At 37.1% G+C, this 21,851-nt stretch overlaps 2 protein-coding genes and 2 pseudogenes across 2 annotated transcripts; 3 read left to right on the top strand and 1 right to left on the bottom strand.

Annotated features, from left to right (window-relative positions):
* Positions 1–47, top strand: part of LOC109127974 — a 3,053-nt pseudogene extending 3,006 nt beyond the window's left edge.
* On the top strand, positions 2,902–5,081 carry LOC104733684 (receptor-like protein 12). Its single transcript, XM_019233617.1, has 2 exons — positions 2,902–4,903; positions 5,077–5,081. Exons 1-2 carry the CDS (start codon positions 2,902–2,904, stop codon positions 5,079–5,081), a joined length of 2,007 nt encoding a protein of 668 aa, XP_019089162.1.
* LOC104732290 (serine hydroxymethyltransferase 4) lies at positions 6,415–8,719 on the bottom strand. The gene is made up of 4 exons (XM_010451824.2): positions 7,937–8,719; positions 7,046–7,436; positions 6,847–6,948; positions 6,415–6,757 (listed from the first exon to the last, which is right to left on the bottom strand). The coding sequence occupies exons 1-4, from the start codon at positions 8,612–8,614 to the stop codon at positions 6,513–6,515; spliced, it is 1,416 nt and encodes a 471-aa protein (XP_010450126.1). The 5' UTR covers positions 8,615–8,719; the 3' UTR covers positions 6,415–6,512.
* Positions 13,442–14,218, top strand: LOC104732289 (annotated as a pseudogene).

The raw sequence follows: 21,851 nt of genomic DNA, 5'->3' as shown, positions 1-21,851 counted from the left end.
CACCCCAACTCCAATGTTTCTTTCAAGCTCAAAAAGATCCTGCATAAAGATTCACATCATCATTATCATTAGTCAAACTGTAAAATTATGATACAAAATTATTGCAAAATTAGTATTGTAAAGAAAGTACACTTACATAATCATAATCATCATCAAGTGGAGATTCAGAAACTAACTCATGTGGAGTTGGAGCTGTTGAAACACCTGAAGCATTTCCGGTAGACTTAGCTTGATAATCTTTGTAGAGCCTAACCAAATTTGCTCTAAGCTCATCTTTTTTCAACTTAGAAGTTGTTGGATCCACTTTCTCATAAGCCATTTCAATCATCTGCAGTTTCATTCTTGGATCTAAAACAGATACCATGGCCAAAATTACGCTATAAGCTTTCCAGTACTTAGAGAACTTTTTCTGCATTTTCTTAGCCATGTTTTCAACACCTTCATCATCACAAGATGCAAATTTCCTCAACAATAGCTCAATTCTCCATACTTGTGTGAAATACACATTGGCAGTGGGATACTTCGATCCTGAAAAATGTGTAGTGATGACACTGAACGGTTTCAACAACTCACAAATCTTTTCTCCACGGTTCCATTCATTTTCTGACGGCAATGTCTTGTAATTTGTATCATACCATTGCAAGCTAACAAATGCTTTCCTAAACTTTAAAGCCCTTGCAAGCATCTCATATGTAGAGTTCCAACGATGCTCAACATCATTTGACAGACCAGCTCCACTTTTAATTCCAACTCTCTGTACGCAAGCTGCAAAAGCTTCTTTCCTTGAAGGAGATGCTTTAACATATCTAACACTCTCTCTAACATTGTGCAAGATGTCTTTTGCTAAATCTAAACCAGCTTTCACTATGAGGTTCAACACATGAGCACAACATCTCACAACATCTCACAACACCACAATGGATGCATCTGCCTCTCTCCTTTTTATCTTCTTCTATCCCGACTGATACAAATTCCTTCCAAACTTCTGAAGTTAACCGTCTCTTTCGTGTAGCTTGAGTTGATGCTTGAGACACTGAAGTTAACCGTCTCTTTCGTGTAGCTTGAGTTGATGCTTGAGACACTGTGTCACTTTGCACTGGTTCTTCAATTTCTGTTTCCCCCTCATCCATCTCAATGTCTTCATCTTGAGCATCTTCCTCATTCATAGCAATATAGTCATTCTGAGCATTGAGCAATGCTATTGTGTATTGAGACTCTAAGTCCATTCTGTAAAAACAGAATGGACTTATATACACCTCTATCGCAAACAGTATTATATAGACTTGTAAACAGTATTATATAGACTATATAAACTCAACAAGTTGTTGAGTAAACACAACAATAAACAGTATTATATAGACTATATACACAACAATAATCAGTATTATATACACCTCCATCGCAAACAGTATTATATAGACTTGTAAACAGTATTATATAGACTATATAAACTCAACAAGTTCTTTGAAAACTCAATACTTCTTTGAAAACTCAATACTTCTTTGAAAACTCAATACTTCTTTGAAATATCAAAACTGCATATATTAGTTTTTTTTTAGTCTTTGAAATATCAAAACGTGTGTGTGTGTTGTTGTTTGGATAAAAGGTACAATTACACGCATCAAATTAAAAAGCATCAAACAAGATTATAACAAATACGCAAACAAGTTAAAGTCCGTTTACCTCGCCAATACTTTGCTTTCCAGTACTTTGATCCGTTAAAATCAAGAGACTTTCCTACCTGAAACAAGTAACTCATTGAATCAACCGTTAAAAACCTGAGATCACAGAACAATAAGAAATCATAATAAGCAAAGACTAGAATAACATACCAAAGCATCAATGAGGAACACTGCTGAAAACTCCACTCTCTATTCTCTATGAACCATCTTTGTTACCATCTTCCTCTACCTATAATAAAACCGAAAGCATCAATGAGGTGAAAGAAATGACAAAGAGCTAAGAGAAACCAAGGGAACCCATAAACTCACAAATCTCCATAAACTCAATCAAACCTGAAGCATACAATTTCGAATTGAGGGATTAGAGATTAGAGACCTCTGAATCTGTTGTTATGGTGGCGTGACGGTGGGTGGAGAAAAAGGGTTTCTGCTTCGCGAATCGCAAGTCGCCGTCGCGAGAGAAAAAGGGTTTCTGCTTGAAGGGTCCAACAATGAACACAAGACCCACGAAGTTACGATAGTAAATTGTAAAACTCACAAAGCAAATATGAATCATACAAGTATACAACACAGAACTGAAGGAGTAGAGAGAGACCTCGTGAACCCTCTAATGGTGGCGTGACGATGGCGTGACAGTGGAGAAAAAGAGTTGTGTATGCTCGGAGCCTCCGAGTCGGATGTGGCGTGACGGTGGCGAAAAGATTCGCCGGGATCAGAGAGCAAAAGATGACGGAGGTGGCGATTATGCTTCGCGGTTGTGAGTTTTGACATTAGGTCTAAGTTAGACCGTCTAACACTAAACGTTGTCGTTTACATCGAGAATTCAAAAAAAAAAAGTTATCGGGCTACCCATTTAATTTTAAATAAGACCCGTTAATAAACGGGCTTAAACGGGTGTACCCAATTAAAATTATTGGTTTTCTAAACGGGTTCGGGTCTAAAAAAACTATACAGAGCCCCATAAGACCCGCGGGCCTTAAGCCCATTTTAACATCACTAGTTCGATCCCATTATTCACGGTGATAAGAAGACAGAGAAGTGGAGGAACAACACTGATTGCTGTTCTTGGGTTGGTGTCTCTTGTGATCCTAAGACGGGAGTGGTGGTTAATTTGAACCTCGGGTACAGTTATCTCAATGGCCCTTTGAGATCAAATAGTAGCCTGTTTAGACTACAACATCTCCAGAGCCTGAATCTTGGTTACAATAATCTCTCGGGTATGCTACCAGATTCCATCGGCAAGCTCAAATATTTGAGGGTTTTAAGTCTTAATTATTGCAATCTCTTAGGAAGGATTCCTTCTTCACTCGGAAATCTTACTTTTCTCGCTAAGCTTGATCTTTCTTTTAATGGTTTCACCGGTGAGCTACCAAATTCGATGGGCAGCCTAAACCGGCTAACAAATTTGGGACTTGTATCGAACAAACTCAGTGGCAACTTTCCTCATGTGCTGCTTAACTTGAGCGAGATCACTAAATTCGACCTTCGTAGTAACCAGTTCGAAGGTATGCTTCCATCTAACATGAGTACACTCTCCAAACTGGAAGATTTTGAGATTAGTGATAATCTATTTTCTGGATCTATTCCAAACTCTATCTTTATGCTCCCTTCTTTGGTCCACCTTGACCTGGAAAGGAACGACTTCAGTGGCCCTCTTGAGATTGGGAATCTCTCTTCACCGTCTAAACTTGGAAGTTTTGCCCTTGGAGAAAACAATTTCAATGGACCAATCTCGGAATGTATATCGAAACTAACCGAGCTTTGGCTTCTTGACTTGTCCTTTTGGAACACAAGGAGAGGCATGGTCGATTTCAACATCTTCTTGCAACTGGAGTCTCTTACGTTGCTTGACCTCTCTTATATTAATACAAGAAGCACACTTGACGTAAGCATATTCTCACCTCTCTTGTCACTGAGTGACTTGGATCTTTCCGGGATTAATTTGAAGATTAGCTCTACTCTCAGTCTTCCCTCACCGATGGATACCTTGATTTTATCGTCCTGCAATATTCTTGAGTTCCCCAAGTTTCTAGAAAACGCAACCAGTTTGTTATATTTAGACATCTCTGCCAATCAAATTGAAGGCCAAGTACCAGAATGGTTATGGGGATTGCCAGTGCTGCGGTATGTCAACATTTCTCAGAATCTCTTCAGTGGTTTTGAAGGATCAGTGGATGTTATTCAAATACGTGGAGGACTAGTCATGCTTGATATAAGTTCAAACACATTCCAAGATCTTCCTTTGTTACCAAACTCTATGAAGTTCTTTTCAGGCTCTGATAATCAGTTTTCAGGAGAGATTCCTAGAGCAATATGCGAATTGGTTGCTCTAGATACACTTGTTTTGTCCAACAACAACTTCAACGGTTCTATTCCTCCATGTTTCAGCACTATTCTTTCGGTCTTGTATCTTGGAAATAACAGTCTCTCTGGTATTTTTCCCAAGGAATCTATCAGTGATAACTTGAGATCACTAGATGTTGGTAGCAACCAGTTATCAGGAGAACTTCCCAAGTCTTTGATCAACTGCACTCAACTCGAGTTTTTGAACGTGGAAGACAACATAATCAAGGACAAGTTTCCATTATGGTTGAGATTATTACCTAATCTACAGATTCTTGTCCTTCGTTCTAACGACTTCTATGGGCCAATATCTTCTCCTGGGGGTTCTTTGAGTTTTCCCAAGCTGCGAATATTTGACATTTCAGATAATCGCTTCACTGGAGTCTTGCCATCAGATTACTTTTCAGGCTGGACAGCAATGTTATCTGTGGTGGACATTGAAGATCGTACACCGATTAGGTTTGCAGGACGTGGATCAGGCTACTATCATAAATCGGTTGGTCTGGCGAATAAAGGATCCAATATGGAGCTGGTTGGGAGTGGTTTCACAATCTACAAAACCATCGATGTCTCTGGAAACAGATTCGAAGGAAACATTCCCAAATCCATTGATTTACTCAAGGAACTGATTGTGCTCAACATGTCAAACAATGCTTTCACAGGCCATATTCCACCATCTCTATCAAACTTGACCAATCTCCAATCATTGGATTTGTCTCAAAACAGATTATCCGGCGAAATCCCGCCGGAACTCGGGAAACTCACGTTTCTAGGGTGGATGAACTTTTCTTACAACAGGCTTGAAGGTCCAATACCACAAGCCACTCAGATTCAAAGCCAGAACAGTTCTTCTTTCGCAGAGAATCCCGGTCTATGCGGTGCTCCTCTCCTAAAAAAATGTGGTGGAGAAGAAGAAGAAACAAAGCAAGAACAAGATGAAGATGAAGAAAAGGAAGAGAAAGATCAAGTATTCAGCTGGATTGCAGCTGCAATTGGCTATGCACCTGGTTTTTTCTGTGGACTCACCATTGCCTACATTCTCACTTCATAGGCTAAGGGTTCCCCACTCAACAGAGAAACTTTCTATGGCCTTTTACAATTCATATGATCGATCATTCAAGTTCTTTTCTACGTTTCCCTTCATATATACTTTTGCTTTTTATTGCTACCACGTCATTTTCCATCTTTGAAGAGACATACTTCGGTACGTACTCTAGGCTTCTTAGGCTCCATCTCCATTTATGGTAACTGTTTAGTCTATATGGTTAAAACTTATGATTGCTTTTTTTTTGTGTGAGAGACTGAGACTCTGAGAGCGAGTCATACTACACTCAGTAGTCATGTAAGACAAGATCCCTATGATCATGGCGTACAAAACATAAAGTCCATTGGGCTAACCTCTCTAAGCTTCTTCCTCCGTCACATTATGAACCATTGACAGCATCAGGAAGGTCCTTCAGAACCTAAAAAGTTATAACAATGCTCTCTATTAGCTTCTAACTCACAATAGACAAGCTCCGAGTTTTTCAAAAGTAACGGTATTATAAATTTATAACTAGAGCGAGGTGAGGTTGTTATGAGAAGATGGTTTCTCCTTGATGCTACCTTGTAAATATGTCAAGAAGCATAAGCATCGGTTTCTGCATATCGTAAGTTTGTAACTGCTCCTTTGGAGGATGGCACTTCCAGTTTCCAAGCCTGATTTTGTTCAGCTCAAGGACCTGCAAAGCAACAGCTTTAAAGAAGAATACAACCAAATTCCCTGAGTTCTAATAGGAACTGAAGATGTAGTAAGTATTGGAGTCTTGCCATCAAACTCAAAGATATTGCTTAAGAATTACTTACTTTTTTGGTTTCAGAAAATCACTTCAGTGGAGTCTTGCCATCAAATTCCCTGAGTTCTAATAGGAACCTCCTGACCATGGCATAGCCCGTAAGGTTGGAGAAGAAAAGAAGAAGAGTGGGAGAAAGAGAAACTACAGGAAGCTTCAATGTCGTCGATAGCGAGAAGCTCTTCCTTCTTAAAATCTTCCTCGTCGTCCCAACTTGTGGAAGACATCACTTTCTAATTGAAAGAAAAACTATACTAATTGTGTATGACCAGTAAGTAATTCTTAAGCAAATATCTTTGCTACATACACCCACACTCTCTTTACATTAGAACTGAGGGCAGATGTAGTAAGTATTGACTATGAGAAACCAAATCCAATCTATCAAAAACATAATACAAACATATTTTAAAGCTGAACCGGGGAAAAAAGAAAACTCGCTGATATTATTATTAAGAAAGCCAACAAAATACAACAATTTCGAAAAGAAGACAAAAAAAACATTAAAGAAATAACTCAAGAAAACCCTTTTTTTGTTGTTTTTACTATTTCTTTCTTCATTTCTTCGCCTTTAAAATTTCAATTAGGCGATCCTACAAAAGCATTTTATATATATGGTAGGTAACAGAAGATTACTCTTAGATAAAGAGAGAGATCTCTACTCCTGGTACTTCATCTCAGACATGAGGAATCCAGGCATCTCATAAGAGGCCGAGAACTTCTCAACGTCAGCTTTGAGCTGCTCGAGATCTTTGTTGTCCACCAAACCCTTGTTGAAGTCCTTCAACAACTTACCGTACTGCTTCTGGATGTCCAATGTCAATGTAACCGCACGGCTCAGGAATTCTCCAATCTGCTCAAAGTCCTTCTCCACCAATCCTCTTGAGGTCATAGCGGGTGTCCCTACAAAAACACACACATATATTAGCAAGATCCGACAATGAGATTCCATGGGTGGCTATTGTCATGAACAGTTCAGAATTCCCTCTTACCGATTCTTACACCTCCAGGGGCAAGAGCACTACTGTCTCCAAATACTGCATTCTTGTTCAATGTAATACTGCACAGATCGCAGAGCTTCTCAACCTTGTTACCTGGCAAAAGCAGAATCATACATACATCAGGACTAGTTCCACATAACATAGGGTCACAAAGGTGGTTTTCTTTTCTTTAAAAACATTATTCACTCACCGGTCAATCCAAGAGGGCGAAGATCCCAGAGAACAAGGTGGTTCTCAGTTCCATTGGTCACAATCTGGTATCCCTTGCTCATCAGGTAGTTTCCAAGGGCAACAGCATTTGCTTTCACCTGTTTTGCATACACCTTGAAACCAGGAGTGTTGGCCTGCTTCAACGCAACAGCTAGAGCACCGATCTGGTGATTGTGGGGACCACCTTGAAGCGCAGGGAATACAGCAAAGTTGATTTTGTCCTCAAAGTCATAGACTGCACCCTCGGGTTGACCCTTCTTGGCTGGTTTTGGGCCCTTCCTGTAGAAGATCATACCAGCCCTTGGTCCCCTCAAACTCTTGTGGGTTGTGGTTGTCACAACGTCACAGTACTCAAACGGGTTTGCAGCTTCCTGTAAACATGATCAAAACTCAATCAGTTCTGTCGGTGAATGCAAAAAAAAAAAAAAAATCAATCTTGGCAACTAACATTAGTGTACTCACACCACTTTATCCGGTTGGTTTTAGTTACTGAATAGAATTGAAGATTTCCCATTGGTATATTCACTTACACATGCGAGTTGAGAAAAAAAGAAACAACGAGAAACTACATGGAACACACAAGTAAAATAAAACGACTAAAACAATGTGATATAATTCTTTCTTAGGAATAAGCTCATTTGATAATACACCCTGAAAACACTAGACTCGATACATGAATGCAAACAGATATGAGACGAGACAGATCGCTGAATGCAAACAGATATGAGACATGTGTAACTGAAGTTGATACTAGAGTTCCACAAATCCAGATCTTCGTTCTAGACAAACGCTTTAACAAAACAGATCTAACAAGAGGAAAAGGTATATGAAACACTAGATCAATACAAAAGAAAAGAGGCTTATAATATACCTGAGCAGCAACGAGACCACTGATGTGAGCCATATCACAGAGCAAAAGAGCTCCAACCTTATCAGCAATAGCTCTCAATCTAGCGTAATCCCAATCCCTGGGATACGCACTACCACCACAGATGAGCAACTTAGGCCTGAAATCCAACGCCTTCTCTTCAAGCTTATCGTAATCAATGTAACCAGTGGTGAAATTAACCTTGTAGGGAAGACTCTCAAAGTAGATCGAAGTCGCAGAGATCTTCTTACCACCAGATGTATAGTAACCATGAGTCAAATGACCGCCTGAAGGCAGATCAAGCCCCATGATACGATCGTGAGGCTGGAGCAGAGCGGTGTACGCGGCGAAATTCGCCGGAGAACCAGAGTAAGGCTGAACGTTAACGCCCCATTTCTCCGGATCGCAGTGGAAAGCTTCGAGAGCTCGCGAACGGCAAAGGTTCTCGATCTGATCGATGAACTCGTTACCTCCGTAGTAACGGTTACCAGGCATACCTTCGGAGTATTTGTTGGTTAAGGCGCTTCCGAGAGCTTCGATGACGGCGAAGGAAGTGAAATTCTCGGAGGCGATGAGTTCGATTCCTCTACATTGACGACGCTTCTCCTTCTCGATCAGGTCGTGGATCTCTGGATCTACGGTGGTGAGAGGGGTGTTTCCCCATGAAGAGACTGGTTCCATCTTTTGGATGTGTTGTTGGAACGATGGATCTGAGAGAGAGAGAGAGAGAGAGAGAGAGAGAGAGAGAGAGAGAGAGAGAGATCTGAGATCGGAGAGTGAGGGAAGTGGGAAGAGAGGCGGTTGGGTTTAAAAGAGGAGAAGAAAGTGGATTAAATTACGGATTTGACCTTCTTTTGCTAATTTTGGTGTTGGTTGGTTAGGTGTGTGTGTGGTAGGAGAAACAAGCGGATAGGTTTTGTCTGTTTTACCCTCTTACTAGTACCTTTTCCTTAATTAATCATGATTAGATAGATACTTTATACCTGAGTGCATTTAAGGTTGTTTTCGGTAAAACTCACTCTTTTGCATTATTTTCTTCTTTTTGACATAAGAATTTAATTTGTTTGTAGAAACATTTACAAATATTTAAATTGTAAGTCACAAAAAGAAAAGAAAAAAAAAAGTTTATAATTCAGAAAAGTGAAATTAAAATTGAAATAAAACATAGTGAAAAAGGCTTTGAGGGCCCATGGAATTGATTAAGCCCAGTGTTTTAATTACGTTTTTGACAAGAAACTGAAACTCTATGGTTTCAAATGATCGTTACATCTCTTTCCCAATATGGTTGGCGTGTTAAATTAGATCTTATGAATTAATATTTTGATGCAAAGGCACTTAACCAACGTTTCAACATTGTCTACCACGAAATTATTCGCCTGGTTGTGAATATTGCAACAATTTGGGTCGTTACTGTTTTGCAGTATTATGTGATTAGTCCCTATAAACAATGAAGAACTTCTGTTTACAAAGAAACCGCAACCAGTTAGTAATAACTTTATCTATGTAATCTTCTCAAGAAGTATTTTTGTATTCATATAGCTTCATTAGCTTATAATGTCATATATCTTACTGAATATCATGAGCATGATTTTTATTATTTTCTGAAATATTTGTTATGTAGGTTTAAAATTTTAAAAAAGAACTTCTCGCAGTTGCTCTCTACGTAGTGGATATCCACCTATAAACGGTAATAGCTTCAAAAATTTAAAGACTCGCCTATAAACAAAGAAGAACTAAATTCCCTTTAAATCTCTTGTTTACTTATAACCAAAATAGTCAATAAGCAAATTTTACTTGCATATTCTTGTTAACGGTATAAGTGGCAAATGAAATATGTACAAGTTGTTATAACGGTATAGTTTGATGTTTTAGGGGATTTTCTTTGTTCCTAGAAGATTTATTTTCTTAAATAAGAGGACAGAGGTGAAAAAGAAGAAAAAGTACAGATTTAAACAAATTAAAGTAAAAATAAATAAATAGATTAATTAGATTTTTCTGTCTTAATATGTGTGAAAAGTCTTAAACGTTAAACGATTAGAGCGAAGAAGTATCATTTAGTAGACAATATTTTGGTTGTTATTCGCTAAATTTAAGTTTGTTTTTTATATTGGCTATCACCAAATTTATATCAAACGAGCCATTAAACACACATTTTGGTGAACAAGTAATTTGTGGGTTAGTAGTAGTAGTAGTTGGTAGCCTCTCTTCGGAACCTTTTTTCTGACGACATAGGAAGTACCGAGTACGCACTACACGATGGAGTTGTTATGGTATATATAAACACTGTTTGCTGATTATTATTTCATTGTTTCGTCTTTGCAATAAAAACATGGTAGTTAATGTTTGTTATACATAGAAAATGGCATATAACATGGTGATACTGATTTGGGCCGGGTTGGGGGAGGAGAGTTGGTAGTTTTGTATGTATGTGAGTCGGTGAGGGTCAAAATTGTCTTTTCGTGTTGAGATTTGGTTTTGTGGTCATTAGATAGTAGCGTAGTGCCTCGTGGTAGTGGCAGATCTGAGGTCAACATGTGATGTGACCAAGATTTTCATCTTCTACACATAACAAAAAAAAGTATACACATGTTGAAAAAAAAAAAAGTATAGACACAGAATAATGAAATTAGAAAGTTGTCCTTTTTCAGGTGAATGAATAGTAACTCAGTTTTGCCCAAAAAAGTAAATATATAGTTTACTCAGCTGTTTGTTAAAAAAAAGAAAGGAATAGTTACTCAGCTAAAGAAAATAGTTCGCAAAATTCAACTTTGTAACGTTAACTCAATTTAGAAAATTAAACGATATGTACTATAAAATATTAGAAGAAGTGAGAGTATGTACATATAAATAATTAATAAGTGTATAATCACGTTTTGGAGAATTTTTCCATGTGGGTAGATTAATAGAGGAGGACTTTTTTAATTGGGGATACTTCACCAACCTCAGATTTCTAGGCTGCATAACTTGAAGTCCACCTAACAAAGAAAATACAATAAAATACGAAAAGCATAGCCTTATGATATCGTTTCGTAATTAAAAATAATAATTCTTTTTGAGGTCGTGAATGGTGAATCATATGATAAAAGTAATGTGATATATTTGGAAAGCCTGGAATGCACGAGTTTATGAAAATATTATGGAGAAACCGGAGGATATTGTTAGGATTGCAGAAGGCGAAGCTACAGGGTGGCAGAAGGCACAACTCGAGGAGGATATCGGTACCCCTGTTTTATTCCCTGTAGGTTTATCGGTTCCGGCGGCCACGAACACACTTCCAACTGAGTTCTCGGGTTACCGCTGCTTCATAGATGGTTCCTGGAAAGCAGGAGACCAATTTGCAGGCGCTGGATGGTGTTGTATCTCACTACAGGCTACGTCGCCGCTGATGGGCGCAAGGAGTTTTCGTCGAAGTCTATCTCCATTACATGCCGAAGCTGAAGCTTTCCTGTGGGCGATGCGGTGCATGATTGGCCATGACTTCCGGGACGTGGCTTTCTATACGGACTGTGCGGATTTGGTGAAGATGGTGTCTTCTCCTTCTGACTGGCCAGCTTTCTCGACGTACTTGGACGACATCACGATGGATAGAGAAGAATTTTCTTTTTTCTCTTTATCTTATATTTCAAGAAAAGCTAATGTAACTGCGGACTCTTTGGCACGCCAAGCGCGTACATCTCCGCATCATGTTCTGTTTGTAAACAATTTTCCTTCCCATTGGCTCGTTTGAGCTGATCTTTTGTAGACAAAAAAAAAAAAATGATAAAAGTAATGTGAAACTATTCTTATTGAGGTGTCGACATGGTGACATGAGAGTGAGACTATTCTTTTACTAAATTAAAGTCGTACGATATTATTACTCCAAAAATATCTACTTCTTAAGATATTTTATTACCTAGAAAAAACTATTTCTTTCTTTTTATACTTCATTGTTTTGCCTAGACAAAGGAATGAAATATCAAATTTCAAGTTTTGAAGATAATTGTGTTACATTTTTCTGTGTTTGAAAGATGATTTTTGCAATAATTTTTAGTACATTTTAACAAACACTTTTGATAGAGACTAATATTTAACAAATATTTTTCATTTTAAAAAAATTACATTTCAATAAATTATTTTGTATAAAAAAATCACTTAGTTCGGTCAATTCAAAAATTTCCTAGCTCTAAATAAATATAACAATTTTTAATATTTAAGCAAAAAAGCAAAAGCTCTCTTCGTTTACATAGTCGCTGCGACCACTTTCGGCGATAGAAAAATTAACGTGCCGGTATTTAAAACTTAGATATGAATCACAGTTTCTGTTAAAAAGAGTCACCTCATATGAAAAAGGAGTCGCAGCAATTGTTTTAGCTGTCGCCTTTTTTCTGGCAACACATGAACACACCGGCAACCTCCATAAAAATAATCGCAGTAACAGTTTTTACATTTATCACTATATATTTGGCCATATCAACGTTTTAAATTTTGATCGCTGGAATGAGTCACAGAGACACCATAACAAACAGGGCCAAAGAGCTGCTTTTTCAGGACAGGAAGAGTCGAAGAGACCCCCAATTACCTTTTCTTTTTCTAAGTTTGTTTCAGCTTTGATTCTCTTCTGAACTATATCAACATTCCCACGTATCATGGAAGAGTTGCAGGTTGCTAATCAAAAAAATCCAAGCTATAATGCAGGTTCATTAGTGCAACTTTCAATAACAGAATGCTCGAATTTGACTTGTTGACCTTTTGACTCGAAGTCTCACTATTAGCGTATAATGATGCTTATTAATTAGTGCACTTGCCTCACCACTCTTGGCCCGATAAAAGAACAAGCTATCGTCGATAATGAGGAGATGGAAAATTGGTGAAGAGCTTGGTGCTACTCACATTGGGTTGGATCGGCTTGTCGAATCCATATAAGAATGTAACTTTACCTTGCGATTAGATGAGAATATATATAGCAAAAGATATCGATATTCTTCATAGCCAATTTTGCCTACTTTTCATCCAATCATTAGCTTTGAAGAGTTGTAGTTCGATGAATTCTACTTTAATCTATCGTAAGTTCTCGTCATATATGTTTTAATAGCTATATAACGGAAAATCGGTAATTTTATACCCCAGCTATAGAGGTATGTTCGATTCCTACACCATGTTTAATATTGTGCAAATTCATACATTAAGTTCAATAAAATTCAAATTCGCTGCTCCAACTCATTAAAATATGTTATTACTTACATAAGCCTTAACGGTGTTAAGAGACCGTCAACGGCTGCTTACGTGGACGCCACATATGAAACAACGTCGTTTTGAAAAACAAAAAAATAACTTCTTTTGGTTAAACGACATCGTTTTTTCTTTATTCCTCTTTTCTTACTTTTCTTCCTTCTTTCCCGATTTGAGGATTGAACCCAAAAACCCTACAAATTTAAAAAAAAATCCCCAAATCAATTAAACAAAGAAATGCTACTTCAACTGGGCGAGTGACGTCAATGACGCCGGAATCTCCAATCTGTAGTGGGAAAAATGAATTGGGAAAAATTCCGAGAAACTGGGAGCGGAACCACAGACATGACGATGCCGACTCCTCCGGTTTCATCAGAGACGACGACGGCATCCAAAGAGATCGATCCAAATATTGTATTGATAGTTGCTGATTTCTTCAAAGCAATCGCCCATGACTCATCTGTCAACGAATTCACCTCATCTGACTCTTTCTCAATCTTATTTCAAAGCAACACCAAAGCTCTCTTCATCTCACGCGGTCGTGTCTCTTGCTCTGTCATCGTCACACCTTCCTTATCCGTAATCTTCTTCTTCTTCTCTGTTTTTTTTTGTTTCAATTGAATCAAATGGGTTTCGTAATGTTTTGATCTTTTTTTTGTGAAAATTAAAGTTTCGATCTTTGATTTGGGTTTTGTTGTGATTATTAGAATTTCTTTAATGGGTTACATGGAGGAGCAGTCGCGTCAATTGCAGAGAGAGAGTATCTATGGCTTGTGTGAAAACTGTTGTCTCTAAAGATAAACATCTCTTCCTTGGTGAATTGAGTACGTCTTATCTCTCTTCTGCTCCTATCTCGGTAAGCCATTCATTCTTTTAAGATTTTTGGATCTTCGAATCAGAGAAGAAGCTTAATTTGTGTGAGAAATTTTGCAGTCTGAATTGGTTGTGGAGGCATCGGTGGTGAGGAATGGGAGGAATCTGTCGGTGGTGACTATTGAGTTCAAAATCAAGGAGACCATGAAAGTCACTTATTTATCTCGTGCTACTTTTTACCACTCTCCCATCTCTAAGCTTTAAGCTTTTTGAATTACTCAGAGATCTTCTTATAAAGCTCTATGTTGATTATTTACAATCATTGGCTTATTGTAATGGAGTTTCCCAAGAAGCTTTTATAAATCGGGAAAAAAGGAGTAAGAGAGAAGAAACGACGTCGTTTTAACTAAAAAAAGTTATTTATTTGGTTTCTCAAAACGACGTCTGATTGCTCGAGTATTTATCCGATACACTTAACCGCAAGGCAGTATATACGGGGTCGAATCCACAAGGACCAATGGTACACTAAAGATTTGTGAGACTTGTAAATAGCTAAAGCGAACGAAAGTTTGTTTGTTTGGTTTCAGAAATTGTAAATAAAAATGCAATAAATAAAATGATTTAACTTATGGGATTAAAACATTGGGCTATAGGGTATTTCAGAGATCAATGACCAATGGGAAAATGAAACAAGGAATTCAATAGTTAAGAACCGTTCTAGAACATGAACACAAGATTTGACTAACCCTCTTTCAAGGTATTAATCACTAAAGTTGACTACTCAATTACTAAACTTTTATTTGTAATCTCCTAATCAAATTTGCATTATCAAACAAGTTCACTAAGTTCACAATATCCCCTAACATCAACTTTCGCAGGTTAGAGAAATATTGCTCAATTCATATTGGTTCAGGCATTCTATCAAACACTTGTGATGCATAGAAAGACCTAGAATCTAGAACAAGGTGATCAGTCCTATTCTAGCATTAAGAGCATATGAATCAAAGAACCACAAAGAAAATAGAATTCCCAAGCAACAATTAAACCATTAAATCATTTGATCCCCTACTTAGAACCCTAAACCCCAATTAGGTGACTACTCACACATATTGAAAGCAACAACACAAAGAGAGGAAGAAAACATAATTAAATTGATTAAATAAAATGAGGAAAGAGTTTAGAAATCTTCTCCAAATTGTCAAAGAGGATGAATCTCTAATCTCCAGAAATAGCTTATAAAAGTCTCAAGGTGCAGGAAAACTCAGAAAATAGAATATATCCTAGCATCCTTGCTCATTAGGTTTTGGGAATATATATACCCTTATTAAAATAAAAGATATAAAATTAAAAATGAGAATAGAAAAAGGAAATAAGTGTCTGGATTGTAGTCAAAACAGACTTCACCACACTTGTCCAGACTTCAGTAGACTTGTGCATAAATTTCACCAGACTTCACCAGACTTGCCTACAAACTTCACCAGACCTCTCCAGACTTGTTGAAACTTTAAAAAATAAAAAAGTCATAAAAGTCTGATTGGTAAATAAAATGCTTTTAACACTTTAAAATGTTTTTAAATTCTTAAAAACCTTCACCAATCGGGGCCTAAGTGGTAAGTTCAGTAAATATAATGAAAATTTTGGACATTTACACAAACATACTCTTATTTTAATTATATAGAGATTAGACCATCTCCAACTCATATGCAAACTCCATTTTGGAGAAAAACCTTCTCCAACCCCACTATATTTTTATCTGCAAAATAGAGATCTCTATATTTGGAGACTTTTAATTCATTTTTTTCATTTTGGAGTTGAGCTTTTTTATTTGCAAATCAGTTCCTTAAATTTATATAGATTTATATTTTATATCTAAATATAGTTAAATATTATTATTTTATACTTAAACTTATAAATAATAATTTTAAAATTCTATGATTAACATATATTACATAGAAAATAGAAAATACAAACAAAAGTACAAAATAGCATTACTACCAATAAAATTTAAAATACATAATATGACTTAAACTAAAGATTTAAAACAACTTAATACAACAAACACTAATAATTAATGAATGTTGTGTAATGTAATGTTGTTCAATAATAAATTTTAAATATAAATAACATGCTAAATGTTTTTTGCTATAAATAAGATAATTGGGTCAAGTTTGTAATTTTAATAAATAAAGGATCATTATATAAATTAATAATAAGATATAAGAATAATATTCTTAGAATATTCTCTTTTGGAATCAAATATGAAAAAATAAGTTGGAGTAAAACCATCTCTGGTTGGAGATGGTTTTAATGGCCATTACCAATGGAAGACATTATTGGTCAAAATACAGAAATATTATTTTTGGTGCCAAAGGCTACACTGAAATCGACACCACAAGAGTGTTGTCCTTTTCCGGTCGATTAAAAAGGATCGAATGTCGTAATCGATCGAGTACTCTTATTTTGTGTAATTGATTTCATAAACCTACCACTATGGCACTACCAGTTCCATAACTTCCAAGAAAATTTATTAAATAACATTTTTCTTTTTTTTGATTAAACAGATGTTATCATTCCATTAACATAGAAAGTAACATACAAGGTAGAAAATGTTTTTAGTATACAACATGAAAGGAACTTGCCCAAAGCATAAAACAACAAGGAAGCAGATAAAGATAGAGACAATCGATACTAAAAGCTTGAGAGCTATGGACCACATGCTAGGAAGCAGAATGGAACCTGTGAGATCAAGACAAGTCGATGTGAAGTCCTTGAGCAGATCAAAGGAGAAAAGGGTGGCCATTGTCTTGATTCGAAGACTATTTGGCGGTGAAAGGTTCAAAGCTGACTGTCTCACCGAAGTGAGGGAGGCTACTCTAGGTAGAGCTTTGATGAGAGGTCGAGCAAGGGTGGAGCTCTGAGGGCTGATCGCTACTAAAGTAGTTGCAGGTCCAAGGTTGAGTGAGAAGAGCTTAAAGAGTTTGTGGTAACCACTGCTCCATGGAATAGGGGTCATAATGCCACTGCTCTTCAAGATTCTATGAGGGGGCTTCATAAAGTAGATGGTTTGCGGTTTTGAGATCTTTGCAAACAGGCGAAGTGGATATAGGAGGCTGGTGAAGGCTTGGTAACCCCAACTCTGTAGAGGTGGGATCATAATGCCAAGCTTTACCAAACTAGCTCCATCAGAGAGAACATCCCTAGGAAATCCGATAAACACGGTTTTCAAAAGGCTCTTATACCATTCTATCAATAATAGTGACTTAGGGATCAGAAGCAGTCTTCGAACTAGTGATCCAACTAAGCAAACCAAGTGTTGTCTAGGGTGGGAGAGAGTGGAGTTTAGATCAAACTTTGGATTCACACTGAATTCGACACAACATGTACTCAAGCAAATTATAAGAAACCAATATTCTGCTATCGAGGGAACCTCGTCTTGACCAAACAGAACACATCAGTACTAAACAATTTGGACTTGAAATGAAGCAAGTATAAGCGGGTGTGAGTATGTTCCAGTGCAGGGATGAGCTATAGTCTAGACAAAGTAGACTATCTACCAGGATTCCGGGGTATGAATGGAGAGCAAACCTGGGCCAAAGAGAGAACGAGGTTGGAACAGAGCAAGCCGCGGTTTTGGGTTTCTTCGTCAAGATCTTCAGAGGCTCTGGCGTCAACACAGAGCTCCCGTCCAACTGCAGCCAAGTAAAACACTTGGAGAGGGGATATAAATCCGAGGAGCGGTGAGATGTTGAGGTTGACTGTGGAAGAGGCCAGATTGAGAGATAGTCTCCAAAGGTACAAGGGCATTCGGGGAATTGAGGGATGGACTCAGACAGCTGGGTACTCAGGCGAGCAACCTCACCGAGAGAGGGAGACGGAGACAGCGGAGAGATGGTGAGTAGAAGAAAAGGATGCAGTACCGGAGATGAGATCTGGAATCTCAGGAGGTCGCCGGTGAAACTAAAAGAGGACATGAACGAGATTAACAGACAGAGGAGATGATGGAGATGATGGAGATGACACAACCAAAGCCCAGCGATGCTGATCGGAATCGACGTCACCAGAGAAAAAATCTTGATGGTTGTGCCAGAGAAAGAGCGGCTAGGGCGAACTGTCTTTTTATCGATTTCTTTTAAAAACTTTATTAAATAACCTTTTTATTGCTTAAAGTCTTTGGGATTATATCAGTGCCAACAGTTTTGAACTTATTTATACTACTACAGTCCACATGTTGCTTGTTACGTATGACACAAATGTGAAATATTATGGCGACTTACTATTAATATTAAAGTATACATTATTCGTTTAATAGCAACATATATATCGTTTCTATAGAGAACGATTAAATCTTTTTAAAATTCATACAACACTTTATAAATTTATAAACAAAAAAAGAGAACCATGTATTAGATCTGCATCGTGTGGAAACAAAGAGAAAAAGAAACGCACATCCCCACATAATTGCTATGATTCTCACTGTCGGTTGCTTGAAATATTACAATTCTTTCTAAATCACAACATAATGTCTAGTATTAATTTATTGAAAGTCTGGTTTTGTGATCAGATCCACCGACGCTCCTACACGCGCAGGTCCAGATCGAAACAGCACACACACAGTCACTATGCCACTAAAGTGTAAACGCTTGGTGTCTATTTTATTTGCACTTATTATAATATTATATTCTTCAAAAACAAGTTGTTGTTTTATTTTTCAAACCTAACTTTAATATGGATTCATACTGGTATTTAAAGTTTCTAAAATTTTGGACCAAAATATAAATTTACACTACAGATATACATCCACCAATAGATAAAAAAGTTGCAGATTTCAGTTTTTCTGTATATTCTATTTCAGTATGATACTATTGACAGATCGTAAAAACCAATTAGCTAAAGTTGATAAATATAATGCCGAAAAGATTTCAAACTGAAAAAGGACAATCGTTCCTGTAGCTTCTTTCTCTTCTCTCTCCAAAAGTTTTTCTCAGATCTACTTTTCCTTTCTTCTTTTTCGTTTGTTTTTGGCTCGGATCTTCATAGATTGGTTAGGATTTCAAACCGCTACAGGAGTGAGGGAAGCTCTCTTCTCTGACATCGGAGTGGTGTGGTTTTTCGGCAAGTGTTGCAGTTGTGGCCCCTTCCCGGTGGACGAAAGGCGTCGTTCTGGTTCCTCCTGGTTTGAAGACGCCGCTGGAGATGCAGAGCAGTCTTTCACGGCTCATCCGCATGGTTGGAGGCTGCGACGGCGGCAGAAGGCGCTTGTGGGTTGGTGGGTTTTCTGATGGTTGTTGGGTGGTTAATGGCGGATCCTCTCCGGATCTTAGAAGGCTAACACGGATCTCTGGCGATTGAGAGGTTGTCGAGCCTCCTCCTCTCTCTAGCCACCGTGTCTTTGTTTCCACCAAACCAGATCTGAAGTTTGCTTTACCTCCGGAAAACTTTTCGGTTCACGGCTTCGGAGAACAAGGGCTTGGATCTGAGTATGTCGTTTTGCTAGGTAGGGGATTCGACATTCATTGGGTGGCGGAGTGTCGGAGAGTTGTTCTACTCCGGAAGGCTTGTGGAGGGTCAGGCTTGTCGCTGGTGGCGGTTCGGAGACCGGATCCGAATACTCCGGTCAAAGAACCTATCCGGCGACGTAGTCGCAAAGTTGTGGGCTTTGTATTCGCCGAAAATAGTAGATCTGAGTCTCTGCCTCCGCTTAACCGCCCGGCTTCAACCTTGTAATCTGTTTCCGTTCACCGGAATTTGTTTTCTGTTTTGTAACTGTAGTCGTTTGGTTTACAGGCCTTAAGCCCGTTAAGGGATGAGGCCCATTAATAAAATTGGTTTTTTTTAAAAAAAAAAAAAAAAAAAAAAAAGTTGATAAATGTAAAAAGAAAGAAAAAACAATATTAATAAGGAGGAAAAAAAAACAGAAAAGTTCACATGGATCTAAAGCATTTAATTAGAAATATGCCGTTTTACAATAAGCGGAGAACATGGGACGTCTCTCGTGGGCCAATGAGACGAACGAGATCTCATAATTAAATGATTTCAAACATGGGGAATTCATGGCAGAAGAATGATGATGCAATTTAAGCGACTCTAGAGTGAAAGTGATACACTAGAGACTAGAGAGCAATGCATTGTGAGCCAATTCGAGTGGGTGATCTAAACTGATACAAGCGGGATGATGAACTGATTTAGAACAAAATTTGGGATATCATATAATTACAGATTTTAAGTATTTATAGCTTTAGTTGTTGAACATTTGGTTAATCTGGTTAAGTTGTCTAATGGAACGAACTGAAAGGAAGATGGTAAATTGAAAAGATATTCTAATTCTAAAAGAATTAGAAAGCACAATACACTACTTAATCTACTCCTATTTGTTAATGGCATAATCCTGATCATCATAGCTACAATTTTCCTTCTTATTAGGTTGATCATTTATGCTCTATAGATGTGTTTTTTTTTGTTACCACTCTTGGTCTACTTCTCTATATTCTTGGCATTTAATTACGTGAGGAAGAATAAGAAATCATATTTTGTGACCAATGAAATTACACTGCATATATCTTACATATTGCTAGTCATGACTCATGACTAGCAAGTAGCAACCCTTGTGTGACTTTTGTGGATACATCCGCTAAGAGACCGGCTGCTCCAGTATGCACGTCGTTCCATATATTTGAATAATACATGTTTGATGTTCCTTGGTGACAATAAACTCTAAGCAACCATCTCAATAACATGTGCCCGTGGTGAATGCCGCAATATGGTGGTGGTGAATGCATTTATAGCGTAACATATCGTTGTAAGTAACTCATTCTAAAATTTTGTCAATTTTTGTTTGAAAAATACTTAGGTTTTACCCCTAGCTTCATTCACCCCCTCTCCTCTGAACCAATCAAAATCTTCAATCTAATATTTCATTTTAAAAATAAATCAAAATTAAATTAAAAAGCAAAACAAATTAAAAAAATAAATTCTGTATACTTATAATTAAGGAAAGTTAAATATTGGCTTGGTTTAGATTTTAAAATTAGAATAAAATTATGTGTCGGTTCGGGTTTACAAATGTAAGGTGATTACAGTTTAGATTTTACAATTAAAACGAAATTATATATCGGTTTTGGTTTCACTACAAGAAAACATGGATTTTACGACTACAATTGGCGACTATATATGTAGTCGTCATTTTTGGCGACTAAATAGCAACTATTTAGCAACTATTTTACGACTACATATATTTGGTTGTATATCAGTCATTTTTTTACGACTACATATCGTAGTTGCTAATTTAGTCGTAATTTAGCGACTATTTTATGACTATATTGCACACCAAAATATGTAGTTGCTAAATAGTCACCAATTTAGTGACTAATATGTGACTCATAGTAAATGTCTCTAAGAAGTCACATATTAGTCGCTGTTTAAGAAAATCAAAATTTTCAAAATTTAACCCCAAACCCTTAACTAAACTCTAAAACCTAAATCATAAACTCTAAATCTTAAAAATAAATCATAAATTCAAAGCTTAACCCCAAATCATAAACCTATACTCCAAACCCTGTAATTTAAACCCTATAACATAAATTTTAAACTTTTATAATGCATAGTATATAGAAATAAAATTGTAAACCATTTAACCAAAATATAACCACTATGTGTATAAAATAAAATCTATATCTAAAACTATTTAGTGTATACATATACATAATATTTTCAAAAACTATTTACTTATAAAACTGATTAAATTAGTCATTTTAAAAACTAAATCTAATTGTTGACAAAAAAACCTAAAACTAATCATTTAGTTTAGGCCTTAAAGGCTTTTGTATCACTTTGAGTTTTGATATAATTCAAAATTTGGCCAACAAAAAAACAGAAAAAATCAACAAACCCTTCACGCGTT

Source organism: Camelina sativa, chromosome 12 (genome assembly GCF_000633955.1).
Source record: "Camelina sativa cultivar DH55 chromosome 12, Cs, whole genome shotgun sequence".
NCBI classification, from domain to species: domain Eukaryota; kingdom Viridiplantae; phylum Streptophyta; class Magnoliopsida; order Brassicales; family Brassicaceae; genus Camelina; species Camelina sativa.
Note: the sequence above shows the minus strand (reverse complement) of the source record. Positions and strands in the feature narration are given on the sequence as shown.